Source organism: Ischnura elegans, chromosome 4 (assembly GCF_921293095.1).
Source record: "Ischnura elegans chromosome 4, ioIscEleg1.1, whole genome shotgun sequence".
Taxonomy (NCBI): domain Eukaryota; kingdom Metazoa; phylum Arthropoda; class Insecta; order Odonata; family Coenagrionidae; genus Ischnura; species Ischnura elegans.
This window is the reverse complement of record NC_060249.1, coordinates 1,848,958-1,865,855: the sequence shown is the minus strand read 5'-3', so window position 1 is coordinate 1,865,855 and position 16,898 is coordinate 1,848,958. Positions and strand designations below refer to the sequence as shown.

Sequence of the window (16,898 nt, the reverse complement as noted above, 5' to 3'; positions counted from 1 at the left end):
AGGAAATCTCTCCGTGTGACGTATTTCTGGTTCCCCCTCCCGTCTTGTGAGGTGACCTTGATCGAGGCTCTGAGCGCTGATACGACGCAGGCTGCTAGAGGGTAGCTGAGTGCCTTGTTGGCTGGTAGCGCTTGGCTTAAAAAAGGTTTATTAATACCTTATTAAACGAAGAAAACTTTCCGACCTTAGCCAGTTTTAATAGGTGATTATTAAGACATGTTTCCCTGAGCTCAGCGCCTCATGCATGTATTGGTAATCTCAGACGATGTATAACTCCAATCTTCTCCTATAGAAACTAGGTCCCTGTGACGTCACGTGGAGTGGAATCGCATGGGCGCCAAATTGGCCCTTTTCAAATGAGGATAAAAATGGACCATTGCCATTCGTGTAAACCCGTATTTCTAAAACGAAATAATTTGTATATTATGAATACAGTAATGGTGGGTAACAAATCGCAATCAATGCCTTTCGGTTTCTTTGATGAAGGAAACTACCCTATTACCCACTCGTGAAATTTGTGCGCAGTGGGCACTCCAGAGGCAACAGAAGCTGAGGAGCTCGGGGTGGGGAAAATTGGGGCTTCTCATTGGCTGCAGTTTTGCATAGTCAGACATTCTTGATAAATGGCCATATTCATCGTGTCATACGAATTGAGAAATGCATTTGGATAAATCACGGTCGAAGAAAGATATGTGGAATGAATGCAAGAATTTTAATGGCTAGTAATAATAAATTAAATCATGAATTCGGAGCTTTACGACCCTTAAGAAGATACTGGAGAACGAATTGCGAGTTGCGTCACGGCTAGCAATTGAGCGTACTAACCAGGAAAGCACAATTTTTTCAAACGTGCTAACCAAATACTTTTGCCTGTATTTTGTTCCGATGGTACCGGGACCGAGAGAAATCGTCGTACTAAGGAGGAAAACGTACTAAGGAGGAACGTACTAACCAAGTTCCACTGTATATGGAACAAGTAAAGAGAGATGTGAAAGAGAAGAAATACGTAGGTGTGAAAAGATTAGCTGATAGGAGAACTGAGTGGAGAGCTGCGTCAAACCAATCCTAGGATTGTTGACCAGTGATGATGATGATGAAAAATAAAGTTACATCAATTTTTTTCTGAACGCAAAGTTTCCAAAGATTAATATGTAATTAATTTTGATTTTCATGACTATCAGTAAATATTTTGATGCAGGAATAATGATTATTTATAAAAAAGTGTCCAAACTCACCCCAACTACTGTTTTAATGAACAAAATGGGGTCGATTATGCTTCCTTGTGGTACACCTGATGTCAATTTAACCCTTATCCGGGCAAGGAGGGCCCAACGGGCCCTACAGCCTTTATTTCAGGTTATAACATGAAAACAAAATATCCCAGTGCTGTGAACTTCTGTGACTTTGTTCATACGGACAAATGGAATAAGAAAAAAATATTTTTAAATAAAAATAAATATTTCTTTTTTGTTTATGGTAAATTTAAACTTTTCCTAACGTAACCGGGCAAGCTGGGTCCAATGGACCCTTCACATACGCGATCAGTTGCACATCATTACATGGTTAATATAAAAGGTATTATGTTGTAATTTTTCAAGTATTATTTGGAAATCTTCACATACACATCTAAATAACCCCCTAACTCAGTGGCGTATGGCAGGAGGTGAGTGTTCACGAGTTATGCAACACGCTGCACTTGGATGTTTACGATCATATACATCCAGTTTGTGTTAGCTTCAATCACGAAGTTTATTTTAGCTATCACGGCTGGAAAATGTAATTAGTGTAAATTAAATAACTAGATTATGTACGCAGAATGTTATTCTAGGTAGCATGGGTTGTAAGATGGGGGCAGATACCGGGGAAGGTGAAAAGGGAATATAGAGTAGGGTGGTCACTGGAGAGTCACCGGTGCATTATGGTTGGAAAATCCTGGTGAAGTAGAGTGAGATGGGAGAGGAATGAACAATGCGCAACAAACATCATTATCTGTATCCATAAATGAAGGATGGGGACAGTTTTTCATTCTTTCGCTTATTGCTATTGTACCGTGGCGGTCGCCAAGAGCATATGCTAAGAGAAATTTTCCTTCAGTTGGGTTGAGTCACCGGGAAACCCTAGAGAATGATCACTGAAACGATCCAGTTGTTTCAAAAAAAAAAAAAAAACACTGATCCTCGGAATTTATTTGCAGCGTCCATCCAACGACATTAGTGATAAAGGAAAGCATATATCCTGCCATACGGCAAGCATGCAGATGATGTCGCTTCGAATTTGAACGTTCCTGTTCATTATCATTCTCCTAAAAATCCCTAACGCATTGACAGTCCATCCTTCCCTGTTTTCTCCTTCTCCTGCACTCCTTGCCTATCTTTCCACCACCTTTCACCTCTACATCCTCCATCCTTCTTTCCCATATAAACTACGGCATGTATGACAAAAGAGTAGAGTGCTAGCAAAGTGCTACTGAGCAACGTAGATGAAGGCATATAAGATGTTGCACATAACTGATTCCGAAAATATGGGCTTTTATACTGAACTACCGCCTCAATATGCTATTCTCTTTGGGTAAAAGTAACACAGCCATCGGAGTGATGGCAAATATTTACAAGTTTCCTTCACTAAGACATCACATAGCCAGGTAAGTTCTAATAGATGAGTACTAAGGAAGTAATCCGTAGTTTTAGAGAAATTCTATGAAATAACATATTTTTTTATAATTATTAGATCATGGCTAGACGAAAGCTTTTGTCTCAAGATGGCACACAAAAACTGCTTAACATTGAAGAAACTAGTGACGATGATTTGGATTACCAGCCAATCGAAGAGGAGAGTTCCAATGAAAATGGCATTGACATAAAGAGCATTGCCTGGTTTGGATCGAAGAGTTGTACAGCACCTCACTGAACCATACCAAAATACGAACAGAAATGAAACGAGTGACAAATATTTCTCTGATATAAAGTTTGCATACAGTTATGTTGGAACTATAGGAAAGTATTAACGATTTATTCCAGGAAAATTTCAAGCCAATAAAAGTGGTAAAGTCGTTTCTTCATCGTTTGGTTTCACCAAAAATGGTATGTTTGTGTCATTGCCCAAGATAAAGAGTTGACCGGTAGTTCTTCTATGATTCATGCATCATAATGAAATTATGGAAGACGTCAATGCTAAACCTGAAATTATCTATGATGAGATTCTTTCCCGGCGTATTAATTGAGTGAAGTCCTCTCGGGATTTCCACCGGTTGATTTGATTTATAGGCACCAACGTTTCAATGAACGCCTCGTTCATCGTCCTCAGGGTGAATAATAAATTTTTTACTGATTAAAGAATGTTTATAAGTAACTATAAACAAATTGCAACAATTAAGTTACCCCTGATCGGCCGGAAAAATCTGAATTTTTATGAAACGGTGGGGTTCTATGATTTTTAATTTTCTTTAAAATGGGATTCCACGCATTGCTAATTTTGTATCCAGTGTCCCTATTGAAATTATTTTTATTAAGCCTAATTTCAATGGCCTCCTTAGCGAGCCTGTCCCAGAAGTTGTTGGAACGGCAGATTAATTTGGCGCTATCCCATTTAATTTGGTGATCCCTATTAATGCTATGTTCAGCCACAGCAGACTTATCAGGCTGTCCAAGTCTGAAATGCCTCCGATGCTCCTTAATCCTGGTGGCTATCGTTCTACCAGTCTCCCCCACGTAGATTTGGCCACATTCACAGGAAATCTGGTAGACGCCAGGTGTCATTAGGCCAACGGGGTCTTTTGCCTTCACTAATTGGTCCCTCAGTTTACTAATAGGTTTATGAATTGTCTCTATATTGTATCTTTTGAGAATTTTCGAGATCTTAGTAGATACTGTCGACATATATGGCATCGGAGGCATTTCAGACTTGGACAGCCTGATAAGTCTGCTGTGGCTGAACATAGCATTAATAGGGATCACCAAATTAAATGGGATAGCGCCAAATTAATCTGCCGTTCCAACAACTTCTGGGACAGGCTCGCTAAGGAGGCCATTGAAATTAGGCTTAATAAAAATAATTTCAATAGGGACACTGGATACAAAATTAGCAATGCGTGGAATCCCATTTTAAAGAAAATTAAAAATCATAGAACCCCACCGTTTCATAAAAATTCAGATTTTTCCGGCCGATCAGGGGTAACTTAATTGTTGCAATTTGTTTATAGTTACTTATATACATTCTTTAATCAGTAAAAAATTTATTATTCACCCTGAGGACGATGAACGAGGCGTTCATTGAAACGTTGGTGCCTATAAATCAAATCAACCGGTGGAAATCCCGAGAGGACTTCACTCTGAAATTATCTGTCACTACAACTGCACCAAAGGTGAAGTCGATTTCCTTGACCAGTTGGTAAAGACGCACATGAGTAAAAGACGCACAAATAGTTGGCCTTTTGCGTTTTTCATGAGTGACTTGGACGTGAGTAGAGTAGCAGCGTATGTGGTGTGGATGAATACTTATCTAAATTGAAATGTTGGTAGGCATTATTCAAGAAGACTATTTATTGTAAGTGCATCCGATATTCTGGTTGATGTCCACATTGAAAGACGATCCAACTTGGGTTTGCCTTGGAACACAGGCTAAGGATTTTTTGATGAAGGAATTTCTGAGCCAAGACATTCATCAAATTATAGTATTAAAAAAAATGAGATAATATATATGCCCATGATAAAAAACATTATGAAGAAAAACAAATGTGTAACAACTGTGAGCAATCGGTGTGCAATGAACATAGTGACGTAAACGTGTAAATCAAAAGTGAAAAAAGCTTTGAGGGGTAGCCTATCCTGGACTTGTTGATAAAATTTTGTGTTTTCCCCCAAACAATAAGTTTTGATGTTGTACAGTGTCTCGTTTCATAAGTAAATGATATTCAATTATCCCTTATGCTAGTTGATTCTAAATTTAAATTATTTCCATTTCAATTTTATGAAGGATGAATCATAATTTATTTAGATTTCAAATTTTTGTTACTAATTAACATGAAAATTATTACATACAGTAAAACCTCTCTTAAACGAAACTCAAGGGACCGAAATTTTGCCGTTTCGTTGATCGGGAGTTCGTTCCCCGGAGGTGATGCGCACGTTGCATCATTCTAGGGGCTCGGAAATTGAAGCAAGTCTGCATGCGTTATCTTCATTCTACCTTCGCATACTTCAAAACAGTGCTTATTTCTTCAGCTGCAATGCAAATCGCGGGCAATAGACCACATTTAGGAAGCCTCAGTTCGTATTATTCAATCACTTCGCGTGCTTTTTCATCGGTTTTCAAAAATGTATGCAACGTAGCGGTGAGTGCGAGGCCATCCCTTTATTCTCAATATTTGAAATAGAGTACATGTATTCGCGAAGTTTACACTGAAAAATTAAGAATTCGATAGATTTGACCATTACTAATATAAAGTTAAAGTAACAGCGCCAATTATAGCTTCATCATGAAATTAAGATCGCTCTACCATAACGGCGCGAGTGCGACTTTCGTCGACCCATTAAAGCTCAGTGGGTGGCAGCATTTCCTTATAGTAGTCGAATCCAGAATACTCCATAGCAATATTTGCGGTCGCAGGCTTCGTGAATAATTCATTGTACTAGCATCATTTCCATCGCATTCCGGATAGACAACTGCCGATAAGAAAACATCTTGAAAGGCCCTATGCAGGAGTTCTCGAAGTAAAATACGTCACGATTTTGAAAAATGAGTTTTCGAGAAATTATATTCTGCAACCCTCAGTTCGCTGGCGTCGCGGATTACGAAATTTGAGTCTATTCTAGTGAACTCATCAAACGACCCTTCAATATTCATGACTTTTGAGAGACCCTGCCAGGATTCACGGCTTTCGTCATCACTCTCCATCGCGTGGTCGCAGTTGACTGCAAACCGGATTGACAACTCCCGATAAGAAAACAGCTTGGAAGGCCTCATGCAGGAGTTCTTGAAGTAAAATAAGTCACGATAATGATGCTGTTGACTGCAAACCCGGTTTTTGCAAAATAACTAAATATGGTGACAGGTGCGACACGTGTCCAAGCTTTGCAAAGCCCTTGCATTACCTGCAAAATGGTCCTCTTCAATTTCGCCGATACCTTACATCCATTCGACAAACCAAAAACTCCACTAAAATCCGACGGTAATGCCGCTTTGCCGCAGAAATGACCCCTCGGTCGAGAGGTCGCAACTTAGCTATTGCAGTTGGGGGGAAGAAAATAACACGCACATTTTTTATTGTTAGTCCTATGTTTGGGCCCGTGCAGCGATCGAGGAAGAAATCTACTTTCCCCATGAGTGCATCAACTCCCGCCAACCACCGCTGAATTAATCCCGCTGTCACCCATGGATTTTTGCTGCTACCACAGGGGTGAGGCATCACCATTGGCCCAGTCTAAACATGGCATGTGTCGTCTTCTTCATGCAACAATTGACGGCCGTCGCAAACCTTTTTCTCAGGAGAAAATCAACACCGCTTCACATCACGTTAGGACATTGCTACAATCGCCGACAGACAGAGACTGAACTTTAGTATAAAGCACTCAATTCAAGTAACGTCTAGATCAATGGGAAATGTTGGCTTTCGTGTCTTAAGTGCGAATATTTTTATCCAAGATTGCGGCAAATGCAAAAGTTTCTCCTATTTTTTAGATGATGTTGAAATAAACAATGTGAATGAAACAAGAGTAACTACTGAGTCATATATTAAAGATAATTAAGAGATGCAAATTTTGGCTTTCATCTTCTAGCGCGCACATTGTATCTTCCGTAATTTAGTTAAATTTTAAAGTTATCCAAGATGGCGGCCAGTGAAAAAAAATGCTTCTCGGAATTTACGCATTGTAATTCTGTAAAGTATCTTAAACAACCGTCAAAAGAATGCGATCGAAGTACATAGCTCTGGATATCATATCTTTGAGCGTGTAAATATTGGGACATTGAGTTATTTACGAAAGTCAGCATTAACATTTTTCGCAATTCGCCGCGAGCCGCGAGTTGGGGTCGGCGGAAACACACGACGGAAGGCTATGGTTACGGTTAATAATGACGATTCTGATTGGCTTATTCAGTGGAAGTCTCTGATTTGCCCTCCAACGCTACGAATATTAAATTATTCATATGAAAATAAAAATTTAACCGGAAAAATTGGTTATTGGGAGGTGAATTTCACTCGATCGCGCCCAAATTTCATTTCGTTGATCAGGAGTTTTCGTAAAAGAGGAGTTCGTTCATCGGGGTTTTTCACTAATGTGTTTACATAGGCAATTGGCCGGACCAATAGCATTTGTTCGTTGAACGGAGTTCTTCGTTTAGCGGGAGTTCGTTAAGGTGAGGTTTAACTGTATATATTCATTTATGAACATTAAAAAATATTTTGAAATCATTTATTTTGAATAAATTTGCACTATTTGACAAAAAACAACGATATTTATTCTAGCAGTTTGGCCCACATGAGCAAAAAGAAAAAATTAACAAGGAGGGTCCATTGGGCCCTGCTTGCCCGGTTACGTTAGAAATTTGAGGTGCCCGGATAAGGGTTAACTACATCATAGCTATTTCCGTCAAGAACTACTTACTGTTTACAATCACTCAGAAAGTCGCATATCTAGTTTACCTCTGTTTCGTTTAATCCGCATGACTGTAATTTGTATAAAAGTTTAAATTGAGGTACTGTGTCGAAAGCTTTCTTAAAATCTATAAATGATGCGTCAACCTGTCTTTTCAATTCCCCAGATTTGAGAACGTCGTAAAAAAAGAGTGCTAGATATTTCAATGGCTTTGGATACATATATGGTATTTGGATATTCCAAGAAGAAAAGAACAATTCCAACAGGGACACCGGCATTAAAATTAGCCGTACTTGGCCACCCATTGTGATAAAAAACAATCAACAACCGACTCCTCCAACCTCTAGATCCCCTCCCCCACCATCTGACACACATACATATACAGTGAAACCTCTATTTTACACTTTGGAATGGACCACTTACAAAAAGTGCAAAATTGAGGATATTGTAAAATAGAGTATCATTTTCTAAAGGCGGTATAGTTTGGGACCTGATAAAAACGGTGCAAAATCAGGGAAAATGTATAATGGGGTAAAATCGAGGTTTCACTGTATATAAATTTAAATTCCCAACTCTTCAGAATCCCTTGAGAAAGCGACCAGCATCGTTCGGGAAATGTTGGGGCCACCCCAGAATTGACGCGGCGACATAGCCCAAAAGTTTTTATTCATAATGACGAGCACCCGGGAAAGTTTTAACGAAGAATTACGTCTTGGCTTTGTCAATATTTTTGGTGACCAGTTCACTATCTTTATCAAATAATGAATCTATGCTTGAAGATGCCTATAAATTTATGCCTAAAGCTCTCTCGCATACGACCAAAAAGATTTAGGATATTCATCTAGAAATTCACCCAGTACTATTTTCTTGAACTTTCCCATTTCATGAATTCCATGTTAGAGGTAGAATCTCATTTACAATCCAGAAGAAGTCCTTGGAGTCCTTGTTCCACATTGCAGCATAGTTTTTAGCACATAGTTATAATTAATGCACAATAGGTAGCTTTTCCTATCCATAGGTTAACTCACATTTGTATTAGAGACTCAAAACTTAATTTTTTCCATAATATTCTGAACCCTTGCACTTGATTTCACTTGCTCAGCAGCAAAAGAAATGCGTGAGATGCCTCAGCCATCCACATCCTGCGGCACCTCAGGTAAACAGACCCAGCCCAAAGATAGACACAGTTAACTAGTAATATGTATAGGTCTATATCTTCCTTTTTTCACTCAAAACTCAGTGCTCCTTCAAGTACATTCACCATTATTTGCGATTATTGAGTCATCTGTTTTTCTCAAAGAGAATGCTAGTAACACGTAGGATTGAGTATTGTTACATCATTATTGTGGGAAGTTTTCAGAGCAACAATTGTCTCACGATCTGCTTTTGCCATTCTGAAGAATATGGTATGAAAGAGGAAGAAATTTGCACTTCCCATTACTAAGGAACAAGAAAAGACAGCAATGGAAAAGGATATACTACAAAGAAATGAACTGAAGAGTATGTAGCATAGCAAACTGTTGGCGATACACCAGTATTCCTCACTTGACATGAATTTATTTAACACCGATTTTTCTAAATCACGAATAGGTCTCATAGCTACCCTCTACTTGGCTTCCCTAACTTAGTTCAAGTAACCTTCCTACTTTGCTTGAACCACACACAATGATTGCAGACCAAATTAAATACTATAGTGACATACATAATGCATTGAAATTGCCATATGAGGTACAAATATTATAATTACCTGTCGAAGTAACTGTATAGCTGCCTGCAATATCCTTTGCCATTTTTCCAACTCCACATGGTGTAAAGCTTCTTGATGTTGCAATAATCTCAGCCATTCATCATGAGATTTCGGAGGGTGCCTGAAAAGGAACAAAATGACTTTGTTTTAATTAGGGATGTGCGAATAGTATCCGCGAATACTCGAATACCTCGAATACTAGAAAGTATTCGATATTCGAGATCTCGAATAGTTATGCCAAAGGTACCGTCTCGAATACCTCGAATACTTTGAATTTCATGTCATACACTGTCGCTCGCACGTCGTTGGTAGTTGACTCGGAAAAATGAGAACTCTAGTTGTTTAGTGCATGCAGCGCCGTTTTAGGCAAGCTGACGAAATACATCAAATTCGCGGGTTTGAGCGGTGAAAAGAGTTTGACGTGGGGAACTGAAATTGATGAGATGAAAAAAATCCGAAAATCCCAGGTGTCCCCCATCAGGAGAACCTCAGTTCCGTGGGATAGCAACATTGGCGCATTTCCCACGATCCGCTATCCCCCTCCATTCAGCGTTCGCCCCACCCCCTCCGACGATTTCCTCTTCTCAGAAATCAAACAAAAGGTCCCGGCTCGTGCAGGGATCGTATTACGAAGACCTCAGCTTTGAAAAAAATATCAAGTTACCGGAAAATAATAGAATCGCATTTCACCCTTCCCTCTTTCTCCCCACTGACCATTTTCCCGCATCCATCTTTTGATAAAATGAGACGAGGTGTTTGCCATGTGTCCTTTGTGGCTAATAACGACAGGCACTTATTTTGAATCTTCCCCAGGAGATGAAACTACCTTAGGGAGGAACTCAGTGCCATGGGATAGTGACATTGGCGCATTTCCCATGATCTGCTATCCCCCTCCATTCAGCATTCGCCTCACCCACTCTTGACGATTTCCTCTTCTCCGAAATCAAACAAAAGATCCCAGCTCACGCAGGGATTGTATTACGAAGACCTTAGCTTCGAAAAAATATCAAGTTACACGAGAAAAATAAAAACGTGTCTCGCGCCCACCCCCTTTTCTCACCCACTGACCTTTTTCTACCTACCTGCTTCGAATTTTCCCCTTTCTGGAGGTCAACTGCTGCATGAGTCATCTACTAGCCCGAAAGGTGTCTAACAATGACTTTCGGCAATTATTGTTACACCTTCATTGGATTGAAATATTAGTAATGTGCACGTAATTTAAAAAAGAATAAGACCAAACACGACATATTTCTGACTTTATTTAAGCATTTACGCAGGAAAATAAATACCGGGAAGACGAAGAAATACGACGGAGGCTTAGCATTTTGGCGTAATGCTCAAATAGGGTGGTTTCCTATTATTTTTTTATTGCCTAAATCGATATATTAATACTCCTGAAGTACGTATTTAACGCTTTTAGAATTTGATAAGACAATATCTATTTTTCGCGATTAAATTAGAAGTGAAAATTTTCAAGCGCGACGGGTAAGTATGAATGCCGGGAAAAACTCCGCGTGACGTCGTTCTGGTTCCCGCTGCCGCAATTGAGGTGACCTTAGGGCGAGGCTCTGAGCGCTATTACGACGCTGGATGCTAGCAGGTAGCCGAGTACCATGCTAGCTGGTAGCGCTTGGCTTAAATAAGGATTATTAATACCTTATGAAATAGACTGTGTTATTATTAAGACATGTTTCCCTGATCTCTTCGCCTCATGCATGCATTGGTAACCTCAGACGATGTAAAACTCCTATCCTCTCGTGTAGAAACTAGGTCCCTGTGATGTCACGTGCAGTGGCATCGCATAGGCATCAATCTGGCCTTTTTCAAATGAGGTAAAATTGACCATTGCCATTAGTCTAAACCAGTATTTCTAAAACGAAATAATTTGTATATTATGAATACAGTAATGGTGGGTAACGAATCACAATCAATGCCTTTCGTTTTCTTTAATGAAGGAAACTACCCTATTGTTTACATAAAATTAAAATATGCCATTAATCAGCTAAATTCCTGTTTGAATCCTTTAAAGGCAATCACAATTACTCGCCAAAATCCTGGGTTTCCTGCTGCATAGGCGACCTAGTCAAACATTTTCACATTCATCATTTAGTATTCGAGGTATTCGAATATTCGAGCAATGATTTGATATTTGAATTCGATAATCGAATTCGAGAAATCTACTATTCGACCCATCCCTAGTTTTAATCCATTATGGTATGAATACCATCTGTAAAAAAATTATTTTTCATCATTTCCAAGCTTGAACAACTTTGCTATTTAAAATGCTTTTCCATTTATTTTTGTTTCATCTCTCTCATGATACAGCTGATCCGACTTCTCTAATTATTCTTTTTACTTAGCTTTCTGTGCCAATATTTCTTAAGTATGATTTTGTTCTTTACTGACATGTGATACTGGTGAAATCTTCTCATGTTTTCCTGAGCGAGGTTTCCACGGCTACCTCTGCCATTATCCTCAGGGCATTAGGACAACCACAGAGTCAGCAATTAAAACGTTGGTGAATGCAGCAGCTCACTCAGTGGATAAGACAAGAAGATTTCACCAACATTTCTTAAGTTTTCAGGTTATTGACAGTGCATCTATTTCGAGAATTCATGTTCACCTTGACAGCACACCCTGAGATTCAGTTAACTTGAAAATTAATGACAGAAATTGTAAATTTATAACAGATCCAAAGTTTAAAAGCAATAAAAGTATTCCAACGATTCCATTCTGTACTGTGAAAAAGAAGCTTCCCACGGTAACATTATAACACACAACAGCAAACCCTATGAGAAACTTGGTGCAAGTCCAAGCATTGTGTGATATTCAGGCATTCATTTCCAGGCATTCAGTACCAAGCATTCAGAAAATTTAGAGCTGCAATTATTAACTTACTGGAACCTATTAGACTTGACTGCAACTCAAAATCCACCATCTGACTAAGAAACAATTGATTACTCCAGTGCATAACTCATTCACAATAGAAATGGAGTAATCATTCCTGCAAGAAATAATAAAATCTCACAGAAAGATACATGATAGATTACATAGAGACTGTTGTTGACTGTGGCTCAACGGGAAGGATAGTTTGAATAGGCAAGGGCAGAGCTCACTCCACACAAGTCAACAGGCATATGAATTTCACCCATTCAGAGTACCTTTCCCAGGGCCACCTCACAATTTGAGGATTATAATTTGGCGATGTTCTTAGGCTTCAATAGGGATTTCAACCAACGACTCCTCAGTCATTCGTTAAGCTCTCTAGCCAATAGCATACCATACGATTAAAGTTACATATATATAATTCTTCCACAACTCTTATGATTATAATGGACAATTTAAACATGAGCAGTGATTATTTCCTGAACTTTATCATTTATTTTATTGCAGACAATTGAGATGCGTGTCATTGGGAATGAATTTCACAAAATGTTTTATCCCCTGAAAACAGGGATTTTATGATTTAAAACATACGTTTGACAGACTGCCACTTTACCTCAGAATGTGAAGATCAATCACACTGAATGCATGAGTATTTGATTGGTGGGTCCACTCCTCCAGAGCCCACAGCTTGTAGTAGAGCAATGCATTCAGGAGGAGGAGGAACACCAGGACAAGGAGCGCAACGCAGCTGAGAATCTCGGGAGCATGACCTCCACCACTGTCTCCACTTCCTGCAATGCAACAACAATGCCCTCTTCAGATTCAGCATTCACAACACGATGCCACCGATAGTAAATTGGATACACCTACAATTGATAGATAGACCTACACTGATTTTTTATATTATACCACAAAACCTTTACATTTTGACAAATAATGTTATTTTAAGGTACAGATGCAAAGTTTGGTCTCAATGTGTGTCATCCTACAAGAAAGCTAGGAAGTAAATAATAATAATTTGTACTGGACACTTAACAAATTGAATTTGCAATATCATTTATCCTAAAATCAAAGGGAATACAAGTCGAAAATACACAAGTAATAAACAATGGAATATATACAACCATGTCTCGTATAGCGCAATTTCGATTAGCGCAATTTCGATATAGCGCAAATTCGTTCCTCGGGGAAACATTGCAACGCAGGGTAGCCTAATCAAAAATCTTAAACGCTCTCGTGATAAAACGTGAACTTGCGTGAAGTACACACGAAATTTCTATCATTTTACGCATATTAATATTATTGCTTGCCTCAAAGCTTCTTTTTTGTTTATATATTAATGGAACTCCATTGCTGTGCAATGGCCAAAAGTATTACTCGTCATTGGGTCCAGATAGCCGGCCTACCGAAGTAATTTATCTCGTCTCCTTAACAGAATGATAATAAATAATTTGGATCGTTAATTAAGCGTGGGGCTAGTGGAAATGATTTTTTTTCAGCAATACGGTTTGAGACGTATTTTTGCCGTCATAGGTTATCGGGCGATTGACTTCCAGGTAGAGGGTCCACGCCGTCTACGCTAAAGCCTTCAAGGTCATCGGTATTCACGGGGGAGAAATGGAGCGGTGGCCGAGTTGCGCATGAATAGCATCAACACATAAAAGGGTCCGCTATAGAGACTCAAACACAATGGCTTCGTTCCCTCCCCGCAGTCGTAGGCCTTCTGCGTCTCAGGAATACAGTTCAGCAGTGGAAGGTGATTTAGATAGAGCCATACAGAGTAAAAACCAAGAGAATATGGCAAAAAATAGGAATATGTGTAGAAAAATCAAGAATTTATCAAGAAAAACTATAAACCTAGAAGAGGAATTGAAAGAGGTCTATTGCTTTGAAAATGGAGAGCGTCAAAGCGATATTGCGCGGAAGTTTAAACGCACGAAGCCTTATTCTGAATAAAGACGAAGTTAAAACATCAGTGACCTCAGCCGCACCAACTTCAACCAAGCGGTCTACACAAACGGAAAGTTCTTAGAGAATCAGTACAAAATGATGAGAGTGGTAATCACTCCGAGACATTTAGTGAAAGCTCCGGTTGGTTCCAGAATTTAAACGGCAAGCAGGTATTTTCAGTGCGGCGATATCAGGTGAATGTGCAAGTGTTGATAGCGCAGTCACCGCAACGTTTTCTGATGAACTCCAAGCTGTGATTGAAAGTGGCTCCTTTCCTCCTCAACCAGTTTTTAGTGTTGACGAGACGATATTATTTTGGAAAAGAATGCAATCTCGTTCATTCATTTTCAGGGAAGGAAAACCTGGATCAGGTTTCAAGGCATTTAAAGACTGTTTCTCGTAGCTGCTAATGACTCGGAGGACTTAAAATTAAAATGATTTATCATTCATAAACTCCGCTAGCTATGAAATGGCATTCAAAGTAGCATTTTCCTGTCATTTCGATGAGCGACAAAAGGGCCTGGGTGACACAATAGTTGTTTTTAGACTAGTTTGAAAAATCGTCAACTGCCGGCAACGCATTACGATCCCCTGAGATAGCAGATGTTAGCCCACCCGCACGACATGACGGAATTTCAAAAGCACGTAAGAATTTTTTTTAACGTGAATAAAAGTCTTTGAATGCGTGCATACTATCTTTAAAGATGTTTAAACTATAAACATTTATGTAAATAATGTTTTCTAAGGCTTTTTATGGGAATATAGATGTTTTAGAGGAAATTCAATACCCTAGACCTATGCTACCAGGAACGCATCCCTATCTTCCCAATGATAAAACGCTCTCGTATAGCGCAAAGACCCCGAGGAACGCATCCCTTGCGCTATACGAGACATGGGTGTATACATGGGAAAATACACACAGTAGAAAGTAGTGATAAAATGAATTGCCCAAAACTGCTGTTAATGAGCCAAATATCTTCGAAAAATAGTTTCTCTGCAATCATTTTCCATCACCATTGCCAAATGTCCCCAGTGAAACAGCCCTGCGGCTTAGTGCCAGAAATTCTAACAATTAGACCAAGGCAATCATCAGAGGAAAACATTGTTCAGGAATACAATTTAATGTTTCCCTATAGGCAATGTGAAAATCTTTGGTGTTGCGTTTGAGTGCATAAGATTATTAGGCTTCATTTTCTTACCTCCACATGAGTAATTGCAACCTGGAAAAACAGCAAACATTTTTAAGAAGTGAAATTCGTGCGTAGGTTTCCGCGGCGTTGTTCACGATGACTGCTAATTCTCGGGTTCTCCAGCCGCATCTGTCGTTTATGGTTGACTACAGTTTCGGATGCCATCCTGCTTCCGTCTTCAGGTCGAAGGTGAGAAGTTTTTATTTTTTACAGTCTTATATAGCATTGGCCGATCTCCTCTTCACAATGGAAAAGGAATGCGAAGCCAAGTTGCCCTTCTTGGACGTGATGATTAAGAGGGAAGACGATGGCAGTCTTGGACATGCGGTGTATAGAAAGGAAACGCACATGGACCGATACCTGAACGCAGCATCACACCACCATCCCGCCCAGAAGGCCTCGGTGGTAACCTCTCTACTCCACTGAGCCTTCACCATTTCCGACGCCGAATCATTAGATTCAGAGAAGAAGCACCTGACAAAAGCACTTATCAGGAATGGCTACGACCGGAAAATGGTCCTCAAAAGGGCCGCTAAGGTCAAGAAGATGCACTCATCACCATCTGAAGAACGCCTGGCCACAGAGGAGGAGGAATTGACCAAACATGCGGCACGCCTTACAATTCCATTCATAGCAGGAGTGTCAGAATGTATTGCTAGGATACTAAGGAAGCATGACGTGGTCACAAGGTTCAACTGCGTGACCAAGATACAAAACATCGTACCTGGACCAAAAGATCGTATCCCGCAGGCAATATGCGAAGGCGTGTACACAGTGCCATGCTCCTGCGGAAAATCATATGTTGGCGAAACATGCCGAGGAATGGCGACAAGGATGAAGGAGCATGTGAGAGCTACTAATAAAAAACAACTGCACTAGTCAGCCATTGCAGAGCATGTTTGGAGTGAGGCGGGCCATAACGTTGAATTCGAAAAAGCGAAGATAGTGGCAAAAGAGAGTCGGTACTACCCAAGGCAAATCAGGGAAGCAATTGAAATTCAAAAAAACACAAAATATCAACAGGGACAACGGCTACCCAATCAGCAACGTTTGGAAGAGAGTTCTGACCGATCAGCGCACAGGAGGAGATCGGCCAGTGCTATATGAGACGGTAAAAAATAAAAACTTCTCACCTTCGACCTGAAGACGGAAGCAGGATGGCTTCCGAAACTGTTGTCAACTATAAACGACAGACGCGGCTGGAGAACCCGAGAATTAGCTGTCATTTTTAAGAAGTGTTTCATGGTCCCTTACTGTAAAACCTCACATATGAAACTTCTTCACTCATGAAACTTTTTTCAGCAGTCCACAGAAAGTTTCATAAATGAGATAAGATGAGAGATAAATTCTACCATTAAGTTATACACAAGTATCGAGAAATAGATAAAATGTATTATAATTACATAATAATACAAAATATTAAGCAACACCAAAGGACATCACAATGTAATCAAATTCAAGAAACTTATATATAGAGTAAAAGCTTTTAGATCAAGCCAAGAACATATAACTGGTTTTAATTTAGACACAGTT

At 39.6% G+C, this 16,898-nt stretch overlaps 1 protein-coding gene across 5 annotated transcripts in view; it reads right to left on the bottom strand.

Moving 5' to 3' along the window:
- LOC124156986 (protein Aster-B-like) overlaps positions 1–16,898 on the bottom strand; it is a 130,356-nt gene that overhangs the window by 11,107 nt on the left and 102,351 nt on the right. For 4 of the 5 annotated variants that reach the window (XM_046531428.1, XM_046531430.1, XM_046531429.1 and 1 more), the window contains 2 exons: positions 12,839–13,016; positions 9,340–9,460 (listed from right to left, as the gene is read on the bottom strand). In XM_046531428.1, the coding sequence (XP_046387384.1) occupies positions 9,340–9,460; positions 12,839–13,016 (299 nt within the window). Of the gene's footprint in view, positions 1–9,339; positions 9,461–12,838; positions 13,017–16,898 lie in introns of those variants that run through there. The other variant, XM_046531433.1, reaches the window with a different exon arrangement.